At 38.8% G+C, this 26,262-nt stretch overlaps 1 protein-coding gene across 2 annotated transcripts in view; it reads right to left on the bottom strand.

Moving 5' to 3' along the window:
* The window catches only part of LOC105187927 (T-box transcription factor TBX20), a 70,367-nt gene that overhangs the window by 20,532 nt on the left and 23,573 nt on the right, over nucleotides 1–26,262 (bottom strand). For both annotated transcript variants that reach the window (XM_011149081.3, XM_025302274.1), the window contains exons 2-4: nucleotides 19,859–20,111; nucleotides 13,962–14,235; nucleotides 5,774–5,938 (exon numbers count right to left, since the gene is read on the bottom strand). In XM_011149081.3, coding sequence (XP_011147383.2) covers nucleotides 5,774–5,938; nucleotides 13,962–14,235; nucleotides 19,859–20,111 — 692 coding nt within the window. The remainder of the gene's footprint in view (nucleotides 1–5,773; nucleotides 5,939–13,961; nucleotides 14,236–19,858; nucleotides 20,112–26,262) is intronic.

The following is a 26,262-nucleotide window of genomic DNA, read 5'->3' on the forward strand; positions in this document are numbered from 1 at the left end:
TCCCTTTACCTCTAATTGAATGTTCTTCTCTTGGAACATACTCCGTCTCGATATTCTTATATCGGTAATCTTTATTCGGGAATTCTCGCAAATGAAAATTAGCGTAATACAAGAAGGAAGCAGAGAAAACAAACAACGCGTAGAAAACGCGGACTACTTTGAGGCCTCGCAACCTTGAACGAGACTTCCGTTTTACGCTACCAATGGCAAAGCTAGCCACGCTCATCTGCCGTTAATGCTCATTCACGCACCTAATTTGCCGTAATTTCGTGGGCGGGGGCGTCGCAGCGTATATCCTGCGACACGTCGAGGACACTACGACGTGCAATCGCGAGCGTCGGCAAACACGTCATTAAACGTCGCGCAATTACGTCACCGTCGCGCATTGTACCTGCGGCGGCGCGGCGCATCCGTAGCGTGTCCTGCGGCGTAGGAGAGATAATTATTCGTAATCGCATAATTGAATGGCGAGGGGGCTTTTACCTTCGCCGCTATGCCTGTCTCGCGTCTTCGTGGCGCTTTGCGCAATTAGGTACTCGGAACTGAAACGCGCGTGTGCTTCGTTCCTTCTTAATTCCGCTTGTGAAGAATGGAACCGAAGCGAGAGCATGAGGAGACGGAGGAGGGAAGAAAGAGGAACGTCATTTATTATATACCTTTGGGACTGTGCGAGCCCGTCGCGATAATTTCGTGTGATTACATCAATTAGTTTTCATGCAACCTAAATGCACGCTAGTGTACCGTCTAATGTTGCCACTTTGAATTTTTTTTCAGGCGTCAGTTTGGAATTCTACGTGGCTTCTTGGGGAAAAGAAGATAACAAACGCAGAGAGAAGCGTCGTGTATTGTCGCGCACGTGTGTCTCTGAATATTACGATTGGTACATACAATTTGAGAAACGGCAATCTGCAGCCAATGATCTCAAAGGGACTGCGAATCGCCGACAGAGCGCGACACGTCTATAACTCGCAGACAAAGAGTTTTGAGCTCGATAAAGATAACAATTGAAAAAACGGGATATATATGAAAATAGATTGCACCGTTGCGAATATGCGCGAGAAATGCGAGCGAGAAACATCGAGCTCGTGCCGAATGACGGACCTTCTCAACACGACCAGCGGAAATACTACAAAGCAGAGCGCTAGCTTGTTGACAAATAAATTTCTAAAAGCGGCTAGCGCGTGCGTTGGGCATTCTCGGCTGGCGGGACCGACGAATCGAGCACAAAGCGCGCGGACCGCGCAGATAATAGACCACTATGAAGGCGTCGACTGTGACATCGTCGTCGATAAATAAATGCAAAGCGACGAAAAAGAGGAGGGCGGAGGAGACCAAATCGCAGAGGTAGCGTAAATGCGGCCGCGAATAACGAACGACGACTAGGGGACGGTTGGTAGCGGCGGCAACGGCAACGGCAACGACTACGATGAAATTTTGACACAACTCTGGTTCTCCATAGCAAAAATTCAAGAAAATATCATTTTTTCATACGTTTTCGTCGTTAATATTAAATTACTTGGTGTACCTTTGAATATTTTAAGTTCAAATTGCTTCAAGGTGAAATTAAATTCAGCAAAGGACATTTGGAAGAGAGATTCGTTTGCGCCAGCGTCGTCTTCAATTGTTATAAAAAAAGTTTTTATCGAAATTTTACCGAAATTATATCGATATATAGACATTTCCGCGGAAGAAAAGCTGATCTTTTCGATTTATACAATAAATCTGAAAATTACCGAAATCACTGACTGATTCCGATGATAGAAGCGTTCGTTCGTATAATGGATATCTGCAAAGATGAGCGGTAAGACGAGGAAAATGGCAAAGAGTACGATTACCGTGAGCGAGGAGACGACATCAGAGGGCGATAAGGAGCCAGCAGAACGGATGGAGGAACTCTCGCGCGGTGAGTGCGGCAAGCCAGAGGGAAGGAAGAGAGGCGGCAGTTAAGTTATGAATTATGACGTGGTGCGAGCGAGAAAGACGAATCGAGTCGGTCGCGTAGGTCGTTACGAGGCTCGAGAAGGGAAGCCTGCCGGGTGAGTCTGCCGGAGAGGGGAAAACAGGGAAAGGCAAAAAGCACCCATGACGATACGTCGCTACTACGAGGAAAGAAGTGTAAGACAGAAAATATACCATGAACGCGAAAGAAGTTACTGGGGTCGAGGAATCGAAGCCAGGACCTTCCGCTTCCCCAACAACTTCACTCACCATCTAAACTACTAAAAATTCTTTAAAAGGTCCAAATATATTTGTCTCCTTTCTACTAAAGACCTTAATTGTCAAGATAGTATTCCTCCTGTCGTGCAATCGCTTACAGAAGGTGGTTCTTGTTAAACAAGCGCAACTCTGAAACGGTGAGCGCTGTTGCGACGGCAAAGACGACGATGAGTGACGGGATGACACGCTAATCGCAGCGAATAATTTCCGAGTCGGTATGTTGAGCGAGACGGGGGAATCTTTGTCAAAAATTGATGGATCGTGTACGTGAATATAAAGCACGGTCAACAGGATATCCAGATTCAAGTGCTGAGATCGTTCGCCGTCGGTCAGCAGCTCGCGACTTGCTGCCCCGCTAAATTCCATCAACTCGTGCAAGTTCTTGTCTTTTGGATATTTTCTTATATTTAACGTATTAAAAATACAAATTTGTAAACAATTACATACGCACTTATCGACATTTAATGTAACGATCAAATATATTCCATAAATATATATCATTTTAAGTATAGACAAGATGCAAAGCTCTTTTAATGTAATATTTGAATTGTTGTTATTGATGTCTCTATACATTTTTCTTATTTGTGGACGATCGTTATCACTTCATCTTTGTCGTAACATTAAATCTCCGCAACTATATTCTACTTCATTATCCTTATTGTTATATATAGCATAGTGAACTACTTGTTCAACATAAACGTCACGGATATTTCTAGCCCGTCTTTTTCTACACTTACAGGAATCTCTCTCCTATTCGTTATATCTCTTCGACTGATCAACTAATCTCCCCGTCTCTTTAATATATCGTCGAAACCGATCTTGTTAACAACTGTAGCCCCCTTTTTCACCGAATCTCGGGGGGGCTTGTCTCACATTCTAAACAAGTCGTATCTACCTATCCATCTGCCTTTGCCATTCATCTGTTGCGCGCTCGACTGCATTTCTACGTCGCTAACGTGCATTCCATGGTGTACCTCTGTCCTTCTTCTTCATCAGCATTTACTTCTTCCTCCTTCTCCTCTTTTTCCTCCTCCTCTTCTTCTTCTTCTTCTTCCTCTTCTTTTTCTTCTTTTTCTCCTTCTTCTTGCTCTTGTTCGACCTCGGCGCCCACCGTCGACGCTCGCGATGATCACCCCTCTCTCCCTTCTTCCTATTCGTCCGTTTTACACTCTACCCCGTCTATTTTCGAGCTCGTTGAAAAGCCGCAGGGACAGCGACGTTGGCATACATTGGCGTGTTCGCGAACGTTCGTCCTGATCGGCGTTGCCGCCAGGTCGACGATATTCGACGACCATCCTCTCTTCAGGAGGAAGAACGCCGGGAAAGAGAAAAAGGAGAGGAAGAAAGAGAGAGAGAGAGAGAGAGAGAGAGAGAGGGAGAGAGAGAGAGAGAGAGAGAGAGAGAGAGAGAGAGAGAGATACGGTAACGGGCGGAAGAGATACGGAGGCGACGAGAAAACCGCAAAGAACGATAATGACGAAACGAGAGGACGCAGAAAGCGAGTGGCACAAAAGAGAGGACATGGTGGAGGAGAAACTGGCTCGAGGTAATTGCCGGGGCGTCTCTTCGCACCTCATCATCATCATCAACAGCCGCGTCGCTCTCTTCGTCGTCGTCGTCGCCGCCGTCGTCGTCGTCGTCGTCGTGAACTTCGAGATGGTTCCTAAGACCACCCGTTAGAGTCAGCGACGGCGATTCCGTCGATTTTTTGTCTTTGACAGAATGAAAGAGCGTTACACTTGTCAAGAGCTTCGTCGAGACGACGACGAGCCGAAGTGCAGTCGGAGCATTTCGCAACGTACAGATAAAGTAGATAAGCCTCACGAAGGACATTAGGTATTTATGTGAGATACTTAGCGAGATTGAGTGTCACATTCAACCAGACGTGTCGTCATCAACTCCTTTCAGCTTTGCGGTTGCGGCGGAGTCGCAATTGTTTTCGCTAGACTTTACACTTTCTTTTTTTCATGTAATAACTTTTGAGAAACGATGTTATCTGCTATTATTGCAACCAGATTTTAAAAAATGATTTCTTCATTTTACAAAAGTAGTTCAAGCTCAATCCTTGAAAGTTGCCTTCTAAGCGAAAAAATGGCCCTGTCATCTCCCATGCAGGGAACAAGCTGCGATCCCGCCAGGATGCTTTTCGCGATAAAAAGAAGAGAGGTCAGCCATCAGGCGGGACCAGGATAAACATCGGAAACGGAGTCGGACAGTTGGCCATTGTCGCTTCCGAGGATCATAGATTTTACCTACTACGTCGAGGCTCGAAATTCCATCTACTGTCACGAAGCTGCAATGGCGCGGAGGGGACGAAATTGGGTCCCCTCGACGGCGCGGTGCGGTGGCGTTGACGGTGGCGAAACGGGACGCGCCGCGACGCTCGTGGAATGCGAACGACGCTGACCTGGACCACACATGACGGCAGAGTCGGCTCTAAACGACTATCGTGAAATACGATAATGCTCTGTCGTTCTTGCGCGCTGAACACGGAATCTGAACTTGGACACGGAAGACGGCTCGTCGAGAAGTCGAGACTGCAGCAGACCAGAGACGGACCTCTAGCGCTACTTATGATCATCTCTGCTGCTGCACGTGTCGCATCTTTTGACGGTGCACACTGCACGGGCCAACAGGGTAGCGAATATATTTAAGATTTTTCCCATTTTCTCAGTACACTTGTACGTTTCAAGTGTCACTTTCTACTTAACGGATTTCGAGAGATATCCTGAATCACAACGTCTTGCGCGCGCTCCGTCTTTCTTATATTCTGATCATGCGTCATGTCCAAATCAAAATTTAGAAAATCCTAAACATTTTGATTTTTCTTTTCATAATAACGCGGATATATGGTATAAAAAACTACGATGTCTTTTCTTCGCTCTAAGTTTTAAAATGAATCGTGGAAAAATCCAATTGATGAGCAAGTATGCCATAAACATTTCTAACGAAATAATTAAAATATCGCTCTCGTGTAATCGTCGTTAGCAAAGCAGGTGAGCGATTACCTCGACATGAGAGCGAGTGCTCGCCAATGCCTCTGCAAGATATTACGTCACTGTCTTAACGCCGTCACTCGTTCTTGACACAAACGATTATCGAGGATGAAAGAGAGCCGCAGCGAATGAAATGGAGGAAGCTGTCCCGCGTGGCCGACGTGGCGAGGCGTGGTGGAAGACCGGAGGCGACCGGATAGACGTGCACGACACATAGCGAGAGTACAACAAATATAAGGACAGGATATAAAGAGTGCCATGCACAAGAGGCAGAGAAAGCGGTAGAGTGAGAGAGAGAGAGAGAGAGAGAGAGAGAGAGAGAGAGAGAGAGAGAGAGAGAGAGAGAGAGAGAGAGAGAGAGAGGGAGGGGGGGAGAGAGAGAGAGAGGGGGAGGGAGAGAGAGAGGGGGAGGGAGGGGGAGAGAGAGAGAGAGAGAGAGAGAGAGAGAGAGAGAGAGAGAGAGAGAGAGAGAGAGAGAGAGAGAGAGAGGGAGGGAGGGAAGGGGTCGTGCAAAAGAAAAGACTGGAGTGTAACGGTAGCGAGAAAGAAGTGAAACTTACGAGCTGATTCTGATAGGCGGTGACAGCGGTGAATATAGCCTCCGGGAATATAAAGGTCTTGTGCGGTTCCTTCTCGAGATCCACAATTGGTTTCGCCGTTCCTGAGTCTGGTCGCTTCACCAGGTGGATCCTTGGCTGGTACTTGTGCATAGAGTTCAGCACCAGCTGCAAATTGTTTCGGTTTATCATCGTCTGTCCGATCGACCGACCAACTACTCATCATTGTGGACCCAATCGCGATACACGAATAAACGCTCGCGCACACGACCGGTTAAGTGCAAAAATTTCAAAATAAACGTTTCACTTCCTGCCATTTGCGCTGAAAGTGGTGTATCATGTTTATATAGGGGCAACCGGAGAGAAATCCTTTTATACAGAAGGTAATTGTATAATGTTTGAAACGTGCGATTTGTAATCTATTCACTTTTCGGCTTTTAATTCTTTGTTAATTAATCTTTGTTGTTAATCTTATTAACCTTTCGTCAATAGAAGTTTTTTATTTAAAGGTGATTAATACGTTAAACGTCGTGTCGGTCACTGGTGACCGACGATGAACTTTCCGTTCAGGTCGCGCCCATCATTGGTGACTGACAAAATAAAATTAGATAATATTTTAATATTAAATAATAGTAATATTTTAACATTACAAATTAAAAGTTTTAAGATTATAAATTTAAGATTATAAATAAAAAAAGAAAATATATCTACATATTACTTTTATTATTTAATATATATTATATTAATGTATTATATATATATGCGCGGCGTAAACGGAAAGATCAACAAAAAATGCTCAGCGCTTAATGCGTTATATATACAGAAATTTATTCCAATATACGTATACAATATACGTATACGGAGAAAAAATTTTATAGTAAACATTACTATAGAATTTTTATAACTTAAAAATATATTTATATTTAACACTAACTTTTATATTACTTTATATTTTCCATTTATATTTCTATCCATTTATGCTATTTATATTTTAAAATACTGCTCTGAAATCTAAAGTAATTTCTTTTATAACATGACGAAGAAAAGTATAATTATAAATTCTAATATAGTATCTTAGTTGCATATTATCAAAGTACGAACTTTATTAAAAATATAGGAAATATAAGTACTATGTGAATTTTGTAAATTAATATATCTGGGAAAATATTTTAATAGGAACATTGGAAAATATTTCAATATATACATACGTAATAATTTTTATACTGTCATAAATAGAGTACGATATTTCTAATGAAATTCATCCGTCAAGTCAGTTGGTTCTTCTTGCCAAATTTCATTGAATTTCATTGAATATCTTAGCAATCGAACTGCACAAATAGTTCGATATGTACTTCGGTTAACACGTTAACACCGTCTGGAAGTTCGGTTGCGTTGAGAAATCAAGTAACAAAGAAACATTGAACATTAAAAATTGATTGTAATATTTTCTTGCTCCAAAGTACTGTGATACTACAATGCGAATCATTACATTTTTTAAATACAAACATCAGCATATGATCAAATTATGTTGGAGAAGAATGAGAAAGAAGTGAGGGATCAGGAAGAAATAAAAGGATGAAGTATGTACGAGAGTATGTGTATGAGGGGGAAGAAGAAACAGAAAAAACCATATTATGTTATAGAAAATTTTAATATAGAATGTAGTAATTATTTCACTTAAAAAGCTTAGAAGATTAACCCTCTGTGTAATTTATGGGTCGTTTAGGGGCCGGTTAAAATTTTCATTGATCGTTACTTTTCAATAGTTAGAAGAGAGGTTTCTATATGAGAACCTCATGTAAAAAAACTAAATTGTAGGATATAGGAAGAGTCTATACCGGCTGTGGCTACAGCTAGTTTCGTCGCTTCGTTGCAAAATTGTGAATAAACAAAGTCGTGAGTAATTTTGAAATGATCTACGAATTACACGACGTTAATGAAAAGTATTACATTTTTTTTCATTTGCCTTTTTTCTTTGAGTATGAGCATATTTTTCGTATTAATTCGCAAATGAATATAATATAACTTAATAAAAATTATATATTTAATGTTTTATTATTATGATTATTTATTATATATATTGTAGAAATTTTCATATAAGACCATTTTGCTTTAATTGTATTGAAGTATAATTTTTTTGTTATTTTTTATAAACTTCTATTTTTCATAAACTTTATTATTATTATTATTATATGCATATCTTATTAAAAATAAAGAATATTTTGAATAAAAATTGCATTTATTTATTTTAGAAACCGCTTTATTTTAATATTTAGAAAATAACAATTGTCAGTTTATCAATTGCCAAAATTATATTTTTTTAGTGAGCAGCTTAAAAAACTATATTTCTTTTTTGTGAAAGATCGTTTCTCGAAAGTATGTAATTTTAAATAGATTTTCTTTTCTTTTAACATATTAAAGTTATGATTTTTTATGAAACTAGAAAAATTCCATTTCTCGCCGTATTTTGCTAAAAAAAGCAAAATATAAATATTGGGAGCTAAATAATTTAAAAAATAGAAAGTAGAAATCTGAAATAATGACAAAAAATTTTTTGCGATATTTTTTACTCATGTATGAAGGAAAGTACTGTTAAAAAATGACTCGTAAATTATATTGCAATAACGAAACAGAAAAAACAAACCACACGGAAAATAAAAAATTCTTTTGAAAAACTTATTATATTCTTTAGAAAGATAAAATTTACTGACAGTATTCCTACATTACTAAAAAATATAACAAAACTGAAAAAAACGTGAAAAGAACATGAAAATTACGTGAAAAAAAATTACAATATCTTTTCTGCGTACGACAGCGTATTCAAATCTCGTGTTATAATTAAAAAAAAGAGAGCGCGTTGCAGTTGGATTACCTCTCAACATGAAAATCGCAGGTATCTGACTTCGTTCAATTAAAAGCTGAAAGCGGCCAAGTACCGACCGATCCAAATGGACGATATGGATGTGGCACGTTGGCGCGATCAGTAGTGACCAGCTCTTTGTATTTTTTCTTACACTACACGCATGTCTATCTCAGTTCTCATTTCGAAGGGTCCCATTAGGGTTCCTGGATCACCGACGATGGCTCATCCTTTCCGGCGAAGACGTAGACGCGTCGAGATTACATCGAGCCTCACGTTCGCTGTCGCCTTTCGTCATTCGGGGATTTGAATCGGCCGTGGGCGATCCGAGAAGCGCGCGATAGCATTAACAACGGCAACAACAACAAGAGAGAAGGACGGGAGCGTGGAAGAAAAAGCGTATGAATTAGAAGCACTTCGGGGTCGGGCGCGTTCTCTCCGTTACCATTCAAAAGAATCACTTTGCCGCGTCTGGCAGTGTGTAATACCCTGAATACAAAATGAGTACCGTGAAGAAGTGCTGCCCCGATCGGAGTTCCTATTTACGTCAGTCATCCTATGAATTAAGGGGGTTCCCCTGATGTTCCGCTGAGAAAGAGAAGCTCGGCCTGACAAGGAGGGGTGAGTGAAGGAGGAGGGAGAGGAGAGGAGAGAGATGCAGAAGGAGAGCGAGGAAGACGAATACTGAGATTCCCGTGACTTATGACAAACGAGACAACGGACTGTCAAATTATCCTGCGGAGCGACTAAATCGCGCCGCCACACCGAAATCCGTTTTGTCGGTGTCATTTTTCTCTCTTTACGCTCTTACGCGAGCAGGTCGCGAGTTCCGTAGGTGGCTTGAATTCTCGCAATGATCACTACGCGTCTTTCGTAATGTTTTGTCTTTCTTCCTTGAAAAATGTGAGAAGTCGATTCAATGAACACGTACACGCGCGGTTAAATGCAATCAATTCTTCGCGAGCGCATGCGCGAGAATTAATAATTTAATAAAATAATGATTTCAGTGAAAGTAGAATATCATATACACATGTGTATATATGTGTGTGTGTGTAACCGCGTATTTAAAGGAAATTATACCTATACGTTATTACTGTTACTTCTCTTCGCGTTTCTTGAAATTACCGTGATCACCTTATAATGTCATCACCGCTCGACTTTACCAATTGTTAGCTTTCCAAAATTAATCGTATTACGTTGAATAGTATAGAAAAAAAAGAAAAAAAAGAGGAAATTATACACACGCAGGAAGAAATGCATTTCGCAGTGACGCAGGCGCGGGTAATAAATGCGACGTAAAAGCTTCGCGACGAGATGGAAATGCCACCTCGTTGCGTTCTACTTTTCTGAACTTTGTTGAACCTAACAATCGATGCTGGTGGATTTATTAATGTAACAGACGGACGCGGTAGGCGTGCACTCGCTGTCTTCGGCCGACGATGTCGTACTTTTAGCTACAGCTGTGCCAAGTAACGTATAAAAATTTAATGTGCGGGCTGTCTCGGATCGGCCACGTCTGCCATCACGAAGGAACGTGGAAAACTCAGTGTAAAACGGTCCGTAAGAAAATATCGACTGTTCGATACAAAACTCTCCAGCGTGCGTGTGCTGATAATTGACCATAGCTAAATGACGCGCGACAAAAAAAGAAGCTATCCTTCGATCTTTTTGTTTCGACACATCAGAAGGTTCCTTTTTTATTTCTTCTCACCTTTCAGAACTCACAACATAAGAAACAATGTTCAGATCAGAAAACGTTTAAAAAATATTCTATTGAATATCGGAATAGAGATGATAAGTTTAAGTTATATTGGTTTTATGTCTTATTATATGTCTTCATATACTTATTTTGAAAGAACTAATGCAAGTAGGATCGCAAAATGTTTAGAACATAAATACTTCTATCTAAGTTTCATTAAAATTGGAAAAATATTACAGTTAAAAAAAGGAAAACCTGATGTAAGAGAAAAAGAGTAACTTTCTGAGTGTCTAGAAAATTTGTATTAATATTATTCTCCACCATTAGTGGATATATGTAATCGTTAATATAACTACTGACGTATTATCAGTTGGAGTAAAGTTTCCTGCAGTTGTAATATATACTATTTTACATAATAATAAATAATAGAAAATAATAAAAGTTATTTTTATTAATAAAATAATTGAAGTTGAATGTAAGGACGGACAAGATAAAGTAAGCTATTATATGATGAGTTTAAATTTAAGTACAACAACCACACATCGTATATATAGAGCATGTTAAATTAAATAGGAACTGAACTGAATTCTTATATCATTTTTCATGTATAACGCTTTTATTATTGAAATATTTGTTGAAGGAAATTTTTATTAATAAGCACATGTGATGATGAGGAATAATCTCTGTAGGTCAATTTGAAAAGATATGTCTAGCTTGTTTTTCTGAAAATCCTAACAATGACGAGTACAACTATATGTTTGCAGTTCAACAATACGTTTGTGATGCTGCATAACTTTTATCTACCGTTCGCAACAAAGTTTTGCTTCTTATTGTCAGCCAATATTCATTGTTACTAAGAGATTATCAACAAGCCTATGACAAATTTCTTTAAACTGTTTTATAGAATTTATCTCATTACAGCACGTGCACTCTCATCCATCAAATTTTTCCGTAATTATTATCTTAATAGATAATATAAGCACTATATAAAAAACAGTATAAAATTTATTTTAGTGTGCTTTACCTGTACACGATGGGATCACACTTAAATTCAAACATTTTGTATCAGATTATAACAAAAGTTCATAGAATTGTTTAAAGTGGCTTTTAAACATATGAAACTTTGGCATGATTAATGCATGGCTTGATTATTTGATATGTGGATATTTTCTGACAGGTGATATTTCTTATAAATATAAGCACAATCAAATCGATTTTGGTCATTTTATATCTATTTGGAAATGTGTGTGTTGTAGAAAATGAGATGACATTTTCGACATCTTATATCAATTTCCAGAAAGATAAAATATGGTACAAGCAACGAAAATATACATACGTAGCGTTTATGAAGATAAGAGGGAGCTGAAAATATTGTTCGTAAGTGGAGTGCTTCACAATTTGTCTGAAAGAAATTTTAATCGCCTTCATTAAATTGTTTGAAGGCAATAGTCAAGGAGAAACGTTTGAAATTAGTTATTTCGAAAGATGGCATTTTTCACCAACACAAGATCTCGTATCTCTGATTTGCCAAAAACTATTGCGGTTTAAATGGAATGTTCCACCACACTCTCCATATTTCTAACATAGCACTTTTGAACTGCTATTTATTCTGATCTTTATAGAATTTGGTTAATGATAAAAACTTCATTTCTTTGGAGGCTTGTAAGAACCATTTTGAGCAATTCATCGCCGAGAAAGATGAAAAGTTCTGAAAGGACAGAATCATGAAGCTACCGCAATGGCAAATAATAGTGGAGCAAAATGGTGTATATAAGGTTGAATAGATAATCGTACATGTATAATAATTGTCTTGGTATTTCATTAAAAAATGCTGTAAACTTTTATTACAACCTAATACATATAGGTATTTAACAATTAATGACACAATGTTTATATGTAAGTAGAACATATCGAACTGAATAGGTAAATATTCTATCATTTTGCTACTCCATGATATTTATTATAGAATAAATTAAACACCACTAAATATATACGCGGGAAGCGGATGAGTAATCTCGAATAAATGTTTTAAATCTGTTGACAATCTTTAGGCAACGGCAGACGGTGCATGATACTGAACTGCACAACTTCACGATTACGTCTGTCGTTGCCAGATCATTAATAAATTCGACGTCTGAAATTTTATCTACAGAGTTCATTCTATCACTTTCCTGGCATTCATTTATTGATATTTTATAATTAATTTCTTAATAATTATCGAAAAATTTGCAAATTGTTAGAGATTTTTTCTATTTGATTTGGTGTATTCTAACACTACACCTTGTATGTTAAAAAATAAATATTCTCACCTTAAAAACCAAATTACACTAATATATTAAGTGTGTTCAATATAATCAAATATTCCATAATAAGATATTTAGAAATCTTAAATAAAGTTTTTTTCTTTAAATCAATGATACAATAAGTTGAATGCTTTATCCACAAATTGTACACCAACAAAATACTGTTTATATATTGCTACGTATTAGCTACATATCGGTATTTCAGTTATTTAAAAAAAAAAGTAGATGGTTTGTAGGGATGTTTCTGGAATAAAAAAATATAGAGATAGATTGTCTCTATCATATTTGTACAGTCATATACGCGCGCACGTGAAATGTTCTAATTTCGAAATTCTGAAATTTATAGTATTTCATCCCAGTTTCCCCTATTTTCTGTAAAAACAATTCTGTAAAAACTGAATACTTACGAGGGAGTATATTTTTGGCGGCATCAATTTTTTTTAGACTATGGTTTTTAATCGCTTAGATTTATCAATCGATTAGAAGAAGGTATTTTCGCGTCACGCAAAATAGATTATCAAGTGATTGTATTATGTTTTTAATAACAGGATAATCGATGCGTTCTCCTCTGCGATACTGAAATTAAATCGAACTGAGAGAATGAGGGAGTACCCGTTGATTTTGTTCCATTCGCTTTTCACCGGTTCGCCATTCACCATTCAAAACAACGAGCGAGACATTTCGCATCGTGTCGGGTCGAGAGATCGATGCGCGTTACTACGTAAGCGCCAGCGTATAGCGCGATTAAATTACTCATTCCGCCGTTATAACGGCTTAATAATAGAGGCTCATCTTCTCGCGAGCTGACAAGTGTCACAAGGAATTAACCGGATACCTCCACGTGGGAAATAGACGTGGCTGGTCTCCGGGCTTATCAACCAATAAATTTAATAAGAAACTTAACACATTCGTCATAGTGCACGCGAGCCAGAGAGTCTGCACTTCGTCAAAATTGAACTTTTATAGCAAGTCGGAGATACCGAAAGTGCACAGGAAATGTATCTGTTAGATATATACAAATTAGTGTTTGATCGCCAGATTTTTATTTCTCGGTTCTTCTCTTTGCCTTCGGAAACTTCAGTCGATCGGGGATAAAGAATCAATATCGCTCTTTATTCTTTATTATTATCTTTTCAGCTTATTGTAGATTAGAAAACTACCTACAGAAAAACACAGACAGAAGTCGTTTATGTGATACTTGAAAAGATATACAAATTTTGTACGGCAGAACAATGCGAACTTGTAGCGCGTTTCGCCATTGGATCCTAATTAGAACAAGTGGAGTAAAGAAGGTGAAAGAGGAAAGAATCTTTCAAAACAAATACTCACATGCCCATGCCTGTCCATATCGTTGTTGGTGAGTTTGACTTTCTCAAAAGAGACAACTTGCTTTCGGAGTTGTTCGCCCGTGAAAGGCGAGTCCGGGTGGACGTAGAGCCGCGCTGGCGCTGGCGGGTCAGCCTTACCGGCCACCAACCAGCAGCTTCTGTGATATGCGTATCGATATCTCTTATTGTCAACTGGCACGATGTCCATCAGAACGGCATATCGACTGTCCGCCTTCAGGCCGTTGAATGAGACGCGACATGTCGGAAACATTCGCCTGCACAAATGAATAAACAAATCCACTGTTAAATAAAATTTCCAGAATCATCATCGAACTAGAGTACTTTTATAACTGCACTCGAATCTCTGTGTAGTGCAACCATTGCAAAATTTCGGTACCAGCTTGATCTTAGCAACGAGATAATTCAATGTACACATTACGCTCATTTCTTTCGTCCTAATTTAAGAGGAATGCGAATTTCTCGACAACATACTATGTATGAATATTTATATAGAACGATATTTATATAAATATTACTTTAAATCAACCGAAACTCTTGATTCGTGTTTCGTCGAGACAAAACTAGAAGCGAGTCCTTCTATGTAAAACATTTCAGATTAAATAAAAATCTTGGTGAAAGAAATATGCAAAATTCGATGTGACAATGAGTACGTATGAGTGTGTGTGAAAACAAGGATCGATAATCAACAATTCAGGATAGTTCGCGATGATCTTAAAGGGTTAACCCGCCACGGTCACCGAAAGTGCACGAAACAGAGAATGGATCTCTCTCAGATGGCATGGGTTGGCCAGGGGGGGCGGGGGGATGGGCCCGAGTTAGCGGTTAAGGCAAGGAGGGCGGGTGGCCGCGGGGGTAGAGAAGCCGGCGTGAATGTTTTGCCTCGGAGGCCAAACATTAATACCGTGTCGGGCCCCCTGCTGCTCGACCACTAAAACGCGGGGACACCCGCCGATCTTATCTACGTCTTCTCCTCGGTCCTTGTCGACTCGGTATGCATTCATCCCGCCAGCGCCACGAGTGTGAGTAATGCTTTTATTTATCAAGCCGTCTTTTGTTAATGAATTGAACTCGGGAGAAGGTGGACCTCCTCACCCTCACGTCGCACCGTCCCCTTATCCCCTTGCAACCTCCTATCTTCCTTCCTTCGCTTCAGCGATTTTGAGCCTGATTTTCAACCCTTCGTCTCCTGACTGCTTCTTCTTCACCCATCCGCCCTTCCGCCCCCGCTGTCCTGCTTTCGCGCGACCATTTCTCTCGTGACGCCGAATGTACAGCCGATGGCTCCCTGACTGCTTTCTGACCGGATTATCTGCCAAAAATTCTCGCTTCGACGTTACGAGAAAGATTGCTTTGTATGGGGTAAGTTTGAAAGCTCAATCGCGATTCCATCAGCACTTCTACGAAGTTATTTCAGACACGAGGACATTTGTCTTGTCGCGGACAAACCTTTTTGACACCTAACACACGTTACCGAGATTTTATTGAACTTTTCAATGTCACGCTACGAGGATGATCCCAGAAGTACCTGACCTGACGTATAGATAGCGGTTGTTGTTTGAAAAGAATGACCATGGTAGAAAGTACCAACCTTATAAAGCTTAAGTTTGAAGTTTGACGACGTTACGTTGTTTAGTATTTGTGTGGCGGCCATTAATAGTGAACGCTCTCAGTGAATTTGTAAACATGGAAAAAATTGGTCATCGTTATGTGATACAATACTTTCATTTGAAAGGCCTCAGTCTAACCAATATCAAAGCAGAGTTAGATTCTACTCTGGGGGAGTCTGCTCCTTCGTTTACAACAGTAAAATATTGGGTGGCAGAGTTTAAACGAGGCCGTACGAGCTGCCAAGACGACTTCGCAGTGGTCGACCAAATGAGGTGACTACGCCAGAAATGGTGAAGAAAATCCACAGAATGGGTGACCGTCGACTGAAAGTGCGCGAGTTAGCAGACATGGTAGGCATTTCAAAAAGTGCTGTACATCGCATATTGACTGAAAATTTGGACATGAGAAAGCTGTGCGCAAGATAGGTGCCGCGATTGGAACAAAAACAGCGTCGTGAGGATGTTTCAATCGAGTGTTTGGCGAAGTTTCGCAGCAATAAAACCGAGTTTTTACGTCGATTCATAACCATGGATGAAACATGGGTCTATCACTTCACACCTGAGGCGAAAGAACAGTCAAAACAATGGACCAAGGTGACTTGATGGCTATTTTGAGGAGCTCGACGATTCCCACTATCAACAGGGTATCGAAGCTATTGAACATCGCTGGGAAAAGTGTATTGAGTTAAAAGGAGACTATGTAGAGAAATAAAAATATTTTTCTCCAAATTTTTTGTGTTTTCTTTGTTAGGTCAGGTACTTCTGGGACTACCCTCGTATATATCATTGCTCCGATTCATGGATTCTTATGGAACTCTCAAGAAAAGCTGCTATTGCAGCTCGCGTGATTTATATTTAGGATAAAAATTTAATTTGAACATTTTTGTTATAAATAAACCGAAAAAGTGATGTGTGTGATGAGAGAAAGGGGAGGGAAAAGAAAGAGAAATTCATTAACAAATCGGCAGATTTTTACAAAGTACATGAAACAGCATGGAAACACATGGCACGAATTGTGAGGTTCTGAAAATTTCTTCACGACAAATCATGGAGAGGCGCGACCAAAGGACGAAGGCAGCGGAAGGGGCGGTTTCTGAAGAGGGCAGCACCGGAACTACGTAGAGGGTGGAAGGTCTAAGCGACGATAAGGGTGAGGCGAGTTGACGGCTGAGGGGAGCGACGACCAGTGCCGCTAAGACAGAGATCCAATTACCGACGCACGAGTAGGCGCGCACCCGGGTAGGGGAACGAGCTCATCCTTCTTTCCTTCCTCCATCCTGCCCTCGAAGGGAGAAGCTTAGGACGAATAAAGAGCGGGGATGTTGCCATCATCGTGGCGGGCAATTAGGCGCGCGTTGGCCGCGTCACCGCTCGTCCGCCTTCCATCTTTTCCGCCTCTTCTCTCTTGGCTTTCCAGGAGCTTCACGCTTCTTTGGGAACGACCTTCCGATGTTAACCCTCCGCGATCTCCCACGCACCCCATCTTGGACCACGAACCGGCATAAGCGACCCTTCAACGTATAGGCACCTGCTTTCTTCTCTCCTTTCATGAGAGGGAGAGAGAAATGAAGAGGAGAAGGGAAAGAGGGAGAGCGATGTTTAGAAAAGAAACATAATTACATGTATACAGAATATAATTCATTAAAGCGATTATAATCTGTAAATGTGAATGTAATTGGGTACCACATTTCCTCCATGATATTTCAATATTTTGTGTTAAATATCTTACGATACCAAAAATTGAATCGATATTAAATTTTCAAAGTCTTATCATTTCCGAAATGACGTGTATTCCAATTATCTCGAAAATCGTGCCACTGCGCGTTGGGGGATATACAAGAGATTTCTTGTAGATGGTTAACTTCGCATCGAATGTCAGCGTTTCCGTCGTTAAGTCGGAGATATATACCTGAGAAGGTGGTATATCGCGAGCCGAGACAAACGCGAACATAAAACTTCTCGACCGCCTTCCGCGAAGAGGTAGGAGAGAGGCAGAGCCCCGAGATCCTTCCAGGACTCCCCCTCGTGGTGTGATCCCACTCGAATCCTCACGCCTCCAGTCGCCACTGCTCGTTCCAAGGACCCTTATAAACTGGCATAAGCTTGCCCGGTTTCTACACCGGTTCGACTAATTGACTGACGGTCAATATAGCAATTTAACCCGCCGCTTGCCACCAGTTCTCCACTTTTTATTCTTCTTTTCCTGCTAGTCTTCTCTCCGATTCGGATCCCCCTCCGCTTCCCGATCCCCTACTCTGACTGTTCGGGTAATCTTTCACAGTTCTGTGTTATTCCCCGGTATATATTTGTATTTTTCTATCCATGCGCAACGAAATTTACATTATATTATCTTATATAGAAACGGTTTAATTCTGCATACAATCTCTCTGCAAACTTTTTCTTTTAAATTCTCAATACTACTACGTTCTATTGTCTTTCCATATTTTATAATAACGTTAAAATTTAGAATTTCGACAATGCGAATTGCATAAAATTGCTTTGTAGTCCCGATAGATTTATATTCTTTAAAATATAATCGAAATGTATTCTTCTTTGAAATTCTATATTTATAATTGATGGTTTAGTTATAATTATAATACTATAATCAGTAAATTTTAGCTGAAAGGATTAGTTAATAGCAATTGTTTCCATTATTGAAGCAATAGTAGATATAAAATTACGTGTTATCGTATGCAAAGAAGAAATTTTATCGCCATAAACGCAGAAAGGATTTCATAAGCGTATAATAAATTTGTGCGCTATATATTTTGTAATGGAATCTTATTTCTATTAGTCAAAATCAGTGAAATACAAGACGGAAAAGTGAAGTAGAAATGTTTTTGCTGATGATTAAAGAGAGTAAATACTATTAAAATAGAAAGAAACTTCTTATCATTTATTGAATAAGAAAAGTGTTATTTGTAGATAACTGTATTTTTAAAAATAACATATGACACTGACAAAAAAAAATATATTTTGTAGCTTAATGTTCATACTTTTACGTAATATTAATGAAATTAGAAAAAAATTTGTTGCTGCTATAACGTCATCCATCAGAATCATTCATCACTTTTGAACTATTTTACTCCATTCTTCCTCAGAATTATGACTTGATAACTAAATATTGACAACAAATTTGTGTTTAGCGGTCCAAAATACATCGGAAATGATTGTTCGCACTCACGAGATCGGTCTATATATTACACATCAATAAGATATTTTTTTAATCGGAACTATTTTAACGATTTGTTTTAAACGAGAGTAGCATTCTAATTGTCATGAAAACAAAATGAATGGCATCTACTCTTGCCTCGATACTTCTTGCTCAGTCGGCGCGATTAAGAGATCCGGCGTTCCCGACACGATCGGAACGTTTTGCTTATGTTTAGGTGTAACGTGTCGGGAGAGTGACGGCTTGCTCAGGGTAACGACACGTTTCGCCCTAACCCTAACCTGTTTCTATCGCCGGGTCCCTCTTGGGAATTTTCGTGGGTGCCGTATCGTGTCGTGTCGTGTCGTGACCCGTGGCAGAACGTGATTGAGTGTGCAGCGACACCGAAGTCAGGCGGGCGAGGCAGTTTTGGGAACCGAGGAGCTGAAGGGGTGAGCAGCCGCGAGTAATGAGAAAGAGTTGATTCGCTCTGTCGGTGTCCAGACGAGAAAGAGGGAGAGGGAAATTCCGACCAGCGATGCATTAGCGGCTACGTCGTCCCGAGGGAACTCTACTTGTAGCATATGGTTGCCTCGGGGATCGCACTCGCTTGTCCCTGAGGAACCAGGCTGGAATTGTTTCCGTCTGCGAGAGCCTTTGAACGGTTTTTCGTAAAACACGCTCGGTGATTTAAAGGACATTTCTTCGACCTCGGGAAAAATCATCTTCAAGCAATAATTCAATATTGTGCTTCGAAATTTTATGGTTGCGTGGCTACGGCAAATTTATCGTCGCGACCATCTTGCAAAGATACATGTGTAACTGCGAATTGCGTGCAATTTATACAAATTACCGAATGATGTTTCGCAATATGAATTTATGTAACATGCATTGTAACTTGGAAAAAATAGACTTCGAAATCGAAACCATGGCACAAACATCGGGAGTGCAATTTAAACGTCGCAATAGTCAACCACGATATGCGACAGGATTCAATCCAGACCTAGCGATCATTTCGCAAGATTACCTTTGGTGTTATTTCTGGAGGTAAAACCCAACGTGACAACCAACATTGTCAGAAGATGGAAACTGACAACTTGCGATATTTTTTGACCTCACCTGCCGGTCTTTGTGATGATCATTTCCGTGCCAAGCTCATTGAACTTGTCCCAGAGATCCTTCGTTTCCAGGTGGCAGACTACGTGTCTCAGTTCTTCGCAATTTGAGCGCTCCTGCAGGAGAGGATTCACCGGCGAGATGCCTTTGCTGCTCGTGCTGCCAGTATCGTCGGTTTCAGGCTCGTCCTCCGCATTGATCGTCTCCGGAACTGGCGGAGCACCGCGCACTACCCCTGAACCGCTGGCTTCCCTTTCTACAATCAGAAATTTGCACGGAGGAACGTTCAATATGGCTGGTTTACATCGTAAAATATCAAAGCAAACGAGTTAGGTTGGGCTAAATATTATGTTGGTCATAATACGCTTTGCTTATGTTTACATTTTTATATTTAGGATGAATTTTATATTTAGGGAGATATGCTGTAGTTTTCGAATTTTATTTTCAAAATATAAATTTATAAAATTGAATTTTCAATAATATGTAAACTTTCAGTAATATGTAAACTTTGGGATTATTTGGGTTTATTCTTTGTCAAAAAGAGTAGTCATAATAGTATTTTTTACTGTAAAAACTTACATTTAAAAATACTCGAATTCGGTCATACTTCCTGCCAGAATGAACAATATGGCCATAACATAATGTGAGACTTATTTTACAATAAAAATACATGGTTAATGATAATCGCAACATATAAAATACACTGCTCAAAAGAATTATGGCATAGATAATTTATTGCCGAACATTGGCCAACTTTGACTGGCGATTACTTCGCAAAAAATTATTGTAGACTAATGATTTTTTGTTCAAAATGAAGCTTGAAGTCTCTATTTTAACAATGTACCTCCGTTTTTTGCATGCGATGTATTTATTAACTGTGGAAGTGACGAACCGCGGGATCCTTATCTCTTCTGTCACGGACACACACACACATGCGTGCATACTTGGTCCGAAGGCCAAAAACAACGATATTTTTGAAGGGCTGTAACTTTGCGAAAAAAAATTGTAGCGTCTCCATTTTTTTTTCAAATTGAAGGGGAAGATTTGAATTTTATGACGATGCAAACGGCCCCGAAAAAAATTGTTCACGTCCGTGCATTCCGTCAAACTTTGCAATTTTCAGTATACTAAACATGCCCTCAGATGTCAGGGGTTACAGAGATAGGGGTGCATCGCATGCAAAAAATGGAGATATTTTCTTAAAGTAGAGACTTCAAGCTTCATTTTGAAAAAAGTGTCATTAGTTTACAATCATTTCTCGCGAAGTAAAAGTTGGCCAATTTTCGGCAATAAATTATCTATGCCATAATTCTTTTGAGCAGTGTGTATTGCAATTAATATGATTAATCATAATGCACTTTTATTTTAAATATATGTAAAAGAAAATTGTAGAAAAATAAAAAAATAATATAAATGTTATAAAACAAAACGAAATATTGCAAACATTGCAAAATCGAATTATACCCTTCTTTAAAATAAAATTATTATCGAATTATTTATCAAACGTTCGAATAATATTTTTTTTTAATTTAATTCTCATATTTAGTATCTCATATTTAGTTTATTAATAATCAATTAACATGCGTCATTTCTCTCAATATATCATAAAATGTTAAATGAAATGCCATATCTCTTGCACGCCAAAGGTGCTATATCTCTCTAACTAGTCAGATATATTCCAAAAAATTTGGAACATTTACATTTCCACACTAATATACTATAACTTACACCAACAGACTTCCCACACAAATTAAAAAATTGGGATTAACTATCATGGAAGAAAACTTTTGTACTGGCACTCTTTGCGCTCATTATCAGTTTTTAATGTTCTTACTTGGATTTTATAAAATATTAAAATGGGCGGTAAATATAAATAAATAATAAAAAATATTTAATAAATAATTAAAAAATAATTTATAAATCTTCATGCATTATATATTTAATATTTGATAAAATTTACGCAAAACGACGATTATTGAACATTTTATCTTATTTAAACTACAGTAATTATTTTACATATTGTAAAAAATGAAGTATTCGCTACCAAGAGAAATTGAAAAAAACTATCATTAATTAGTAAATATCTACATCAGAACAATTAGTAATTATGATAATGTAAATAAAGGATAAAAATTACAATATTTTGACTATTGAAAATATGTTTGTATTTTACTTTGAATTGAAGTAACATGTTTATTACAAAATTGTTTTAAACAATAAAATATTTGCTAAAGCCTCTATTCCAGGTTGAATTTTTACTTTGTCAATCGGTAGCAGTCAGGTTGTTTGAGTTGATCAGAATACCACATACTTATATTCTATAATTATCACGGAAAAAATATATGATACATGGGATAATTTCTAGCATAAAAACATAAAGGACAGTTGTCTTTATAATCTTCGTACAGCTAATCACAACAATTACTTGCATAAAGTTCTGCAAAATATATTATCTTACTTCTTTTATAATAAAATGCGATATAAAATTATTGCACCATCTTTTCCGGTTATAATGAACTGCTTCAGCATGAGAATTTATATAATTCAAAAGATAAAGTTTCTACGATAGTTCATATCTAAAGTTCGTCGACTTCATGTGCACTTTTGGCTATGAGGAAGCCACTATCAGAGAATAGCGCTTGTAATTTGCAATACGGTCCACAACATTTCTCTTCTAACATTAGTACCAAATTATCCTCCGGGAATGTCATTCGTCGTGGCGTCATTAGTATAAATTATTGCCTGTCTTACAGCCGTGGTTTTTATTCGCTGTCGGTGCGCCGAGTACACGACCGGAAAGGATGGCGGGAAGGAAACCGCTTCCGGCATGAGTCGATAGAAAAATCGAGAATTGCCGAAGGACGGTCAAACTTTACCCCTCAAAGAGAGAGCTGGAGGCACCGAGAGCCGAGCTTAAGGACCGACATTTATCACCGGCATGTCATTGACGCTCGTTTTTATCCGTTCAGCTGTAGCCACTAAAATAGCGACTAAAAGGCGAACGGGAGTTAATGTGAATGGACCGTGCACGCCTGATGAATATTTAAGAATCGTTCAATTACAGTTATATCTCTTGCCATTTTTCGTTTTGCGCACGAAATATTCCTCCTCACGCGGTACCGCGCGCGCACGCTCTTTCGCCGCTCTCCGCCGCGGCGGCGAGCGAAATTAAAAACAAGGCTCTCTCGTCGATTCGTAATTTACGGGTGGGTCCCCATTACCGCAAATTGTTATTAATTTCGTTCCGAGGGAGCCGACGCGCGCGGGCGCGCTCGCTCATTCGCGCATTGCGATAACTCGATTCTAAATTACGTACGACAGGCCTCGACGTCGATTAATATCTTTCTCGGTTGCGCCTTATTGCGCTGCATCCTGCTCGCGCCGACTCTGCGAAGTTTCGCGGCATTTTGCAAGTGTGCTTTGCCGCGCGCGTCCGAAGAAATACGCGCGTTTACATATGCATAAACGCTAATGAAAAATCGCTCTCTCGTGCGAAACGCAATTATTCAACCGCTCGCCTGATGACTCTATTAACGGAGGATAATAAGGAATGCGATCGTGTTTCGTTGAAATTGGGATTTTAATCGAAAATTAAACGGACACCTGGGAGAGGTTTGATGTTAAACGATAGGTAGGTGGATGATATTGAACGATAGGTTGCAGCAATGTCGCCCGACCGCTTCAACTTTATCACAAAAGTCTCGGTGGTTGCCGAAAAATTACATCAAGCTAAATTACAAAGGATAGTATAGAAATTGAACTTCGTGACTGCCTAGTCATGAGATAATAAATTTATGTCCAACTTCGTTACTAGTCAGTAATGTAACGTTCATTCTCCTAATGGCTTTATAAATTAGTTAGCTAATAGCTAGATAAGAGAGACTACAGTTATGAAGATAATAAATACAAAAGTGAAAGATCACGAATTGCGTGCTAATAACGTAATGATCAATAACGTAAAGATTTCTGTGCTTTTTAAGATTTGTACGGAGTAATATAAACTTAATTTTGATTTGCTACCCAATTTCAAAATGCTAGTAACGGTGCAGTAACAAGATTATGTACTAGCTTGTAAGATCACAAATAGATGGCTGTAGCACAGCGATATTATTAATTATTAACTAATTGTTTTCCATCATGTTGCTTTTTAGTTTTTTATTGTTGGTTATACTTGACTAAAATTGATGCTTGACGATTCATAATTCTGAATAAAACATCACTTAACACGATTGAAGATGGAACTAGATAAAGTTCATCTTCGCCGCTGCATGTTTTATCACTTTAATCGGGGTGAAACTGTTGCATCAACTAAAAGACTGATTTATGAGATTTGTGGCGAGACTGTTATATCTGTTGCTGTCTGTGAGAGAGAAGCGATTTAAAAGGTTTATGGTTTTGATGATTATGATGTCAACGACAGGGCCCGTTTTGGCCTTTTTCGTCTAAACGGGATGGAGAATAACGAATTGAAAGCATTGTTCAACAAAAGTTCGGCCCAAACGTTGAAAGACTTTGAAGTACAGCTTGAAATTGATGAAACAGCAATGTCCTACCATTTAAAAGTAATGGGAAATATTCAGGAGGAAGGAAGATGGTTTCCCCATGAACTCTCCACAAAGGCGATTGCGAATTAACTTACCATCTGTCTTTCATTGCTTACAAAAATTAATCTATTTTGACAATTCTACGTGCAAAATATCATGGGTTGATCTCGACTAAACGATATCGACGTCCACGATAAAACGCAATATGCACTATCATGTGGTTCTCTTGTGTATTTGGTGGGACTAAGAAGGAGTATTTTACTACAAGCTATCACTACCAGAGTAGACAGTTATAGAAGATTGCTACTGTGAACAATTATGGCGTTTGAATTAAGCTATAAAGGAAAACTGCCCTCAAATAGCTGTGAATTGGGGCAAAGTCATTCTGCTTCATGACAACGTCAGACCGCATGTTGCTGTTCCGATTAAAGAGATGTTGTTCGAGTTAAACTGGAAAGTCCTGTTGTATTCAACGTACTCTCCAGACATCGTCCCATTTGATTTTCATTTATTTAGATCGATGTGGCACAACCTATCCAATATATAACTTCGAAATGCTGAAAAAGTATGAAAATTTATCAATGAATGGATTGTATCCTAAAAGATAAGCCATTTTATTGGCGCGGGATCAAATCGCCCGAAGAAAAATTGCGAAAGATTATTGACAACAATGGTCAATACTTTGATTAAAATATTATGTCATCTCATTGTTATTAATAAGTAAAAATGGTTTCAATATTGGGCAAATTTTTACAAATATCTAATATTTTAGAACAAACGAAATTGTTTACTTTATTATATTTAACATTTAATTTCTAAACAACAACTGGATTACAAAACTACATGATTCTACATCGTATTGAATAATCAGCCAGTAACTAATTAGTAACAAGCTAGAAAATTTAATCTAATATATTTAAAAACTAGTTAGCTACTACTGCAAAAGCTACTACAACTAATTAGTTATTGCTGAATAAGCTAGCTAACTAGCTTTTGAATCAGAATAGTTAATTACATGTCTACTCGAGAAGTTTTTAAGAAGATATATTTTGTAACATGCTGACTGACAATTACGAGTTAACTCATCCATGATCATTTTGCACAAATAATTCAGTTCATTGTAAAAATGTTCATTGAATAATAAATATAATTAAATAGCGTATTAAAGTAACACGCTGATTTTAAAATGGCGTCGGGAATAAAATTCCATGTCACTGTGGTAGTTAACATCTCAAATAGCTTCCTTCTTTTTTGAAAGTCGATATATTGTCAGGATCAAATAATCAAGCTCCATTATGTGCCGCGCAAATAAGACTGTCTTCTTCTCGCGAATATGTCACAGAGGATGTCGAGTGAGATAGAGACGATGCAGGATTCCATGGAACTCACGTCGATCAAAGTGATTCACTTGATTAATGCGTCGAATTAACTCGAGATCGCATTATACTGAGGCGCGTTTTATTTCGTGTAGATCGTGCTAATCTCTCGCGTTTATACACGCAAATGTTTGCGTCTACATGCTGCGTATGGCTGCGTAGCGTTGTATGCACGATCGGTCTCGCGCCATTCAATCACATCGACGTAAATCTGGGAGTAATCTATTTGGCGGCGGTTATAAATATCCAGTTATCGATGATAATATATCGTTATTGAAATAAACGACGACAGTCCGATAAGCAAGTTCCTTCGACGGTTCGCGGCATCGCGCGCGATTGATTGTAAATAACGAACGAACGCATGGACGCGCTAACGTCCTATCGCGCAGAGGAAACCCGCTCTTACAGCAATCTCTTACGTGAATGAATCGTTTCCGATTTTAATGATGCAAAGGCAAAGCGTAATCGGTTGATAAGCTCGATATAT

The sequence above is a fragment of the Harpegnathos saltator genome, unplaced genomic scaffold (genome assembly GCF_003227715.2).
Source record: "Harpegnathos saltator strain DR-91 unplaced genomic scaffold, Hsal_v8.6 scaffold483, whole genome shotgun sequence".
Classification (NCBI taxonomy): domain Eukaryota; kingdom Metazoa; phylum Arthropoda; class Insecta; order Hymenoptera; family Formicidae; genus Harpegnathos; species Harpegnathos saltator.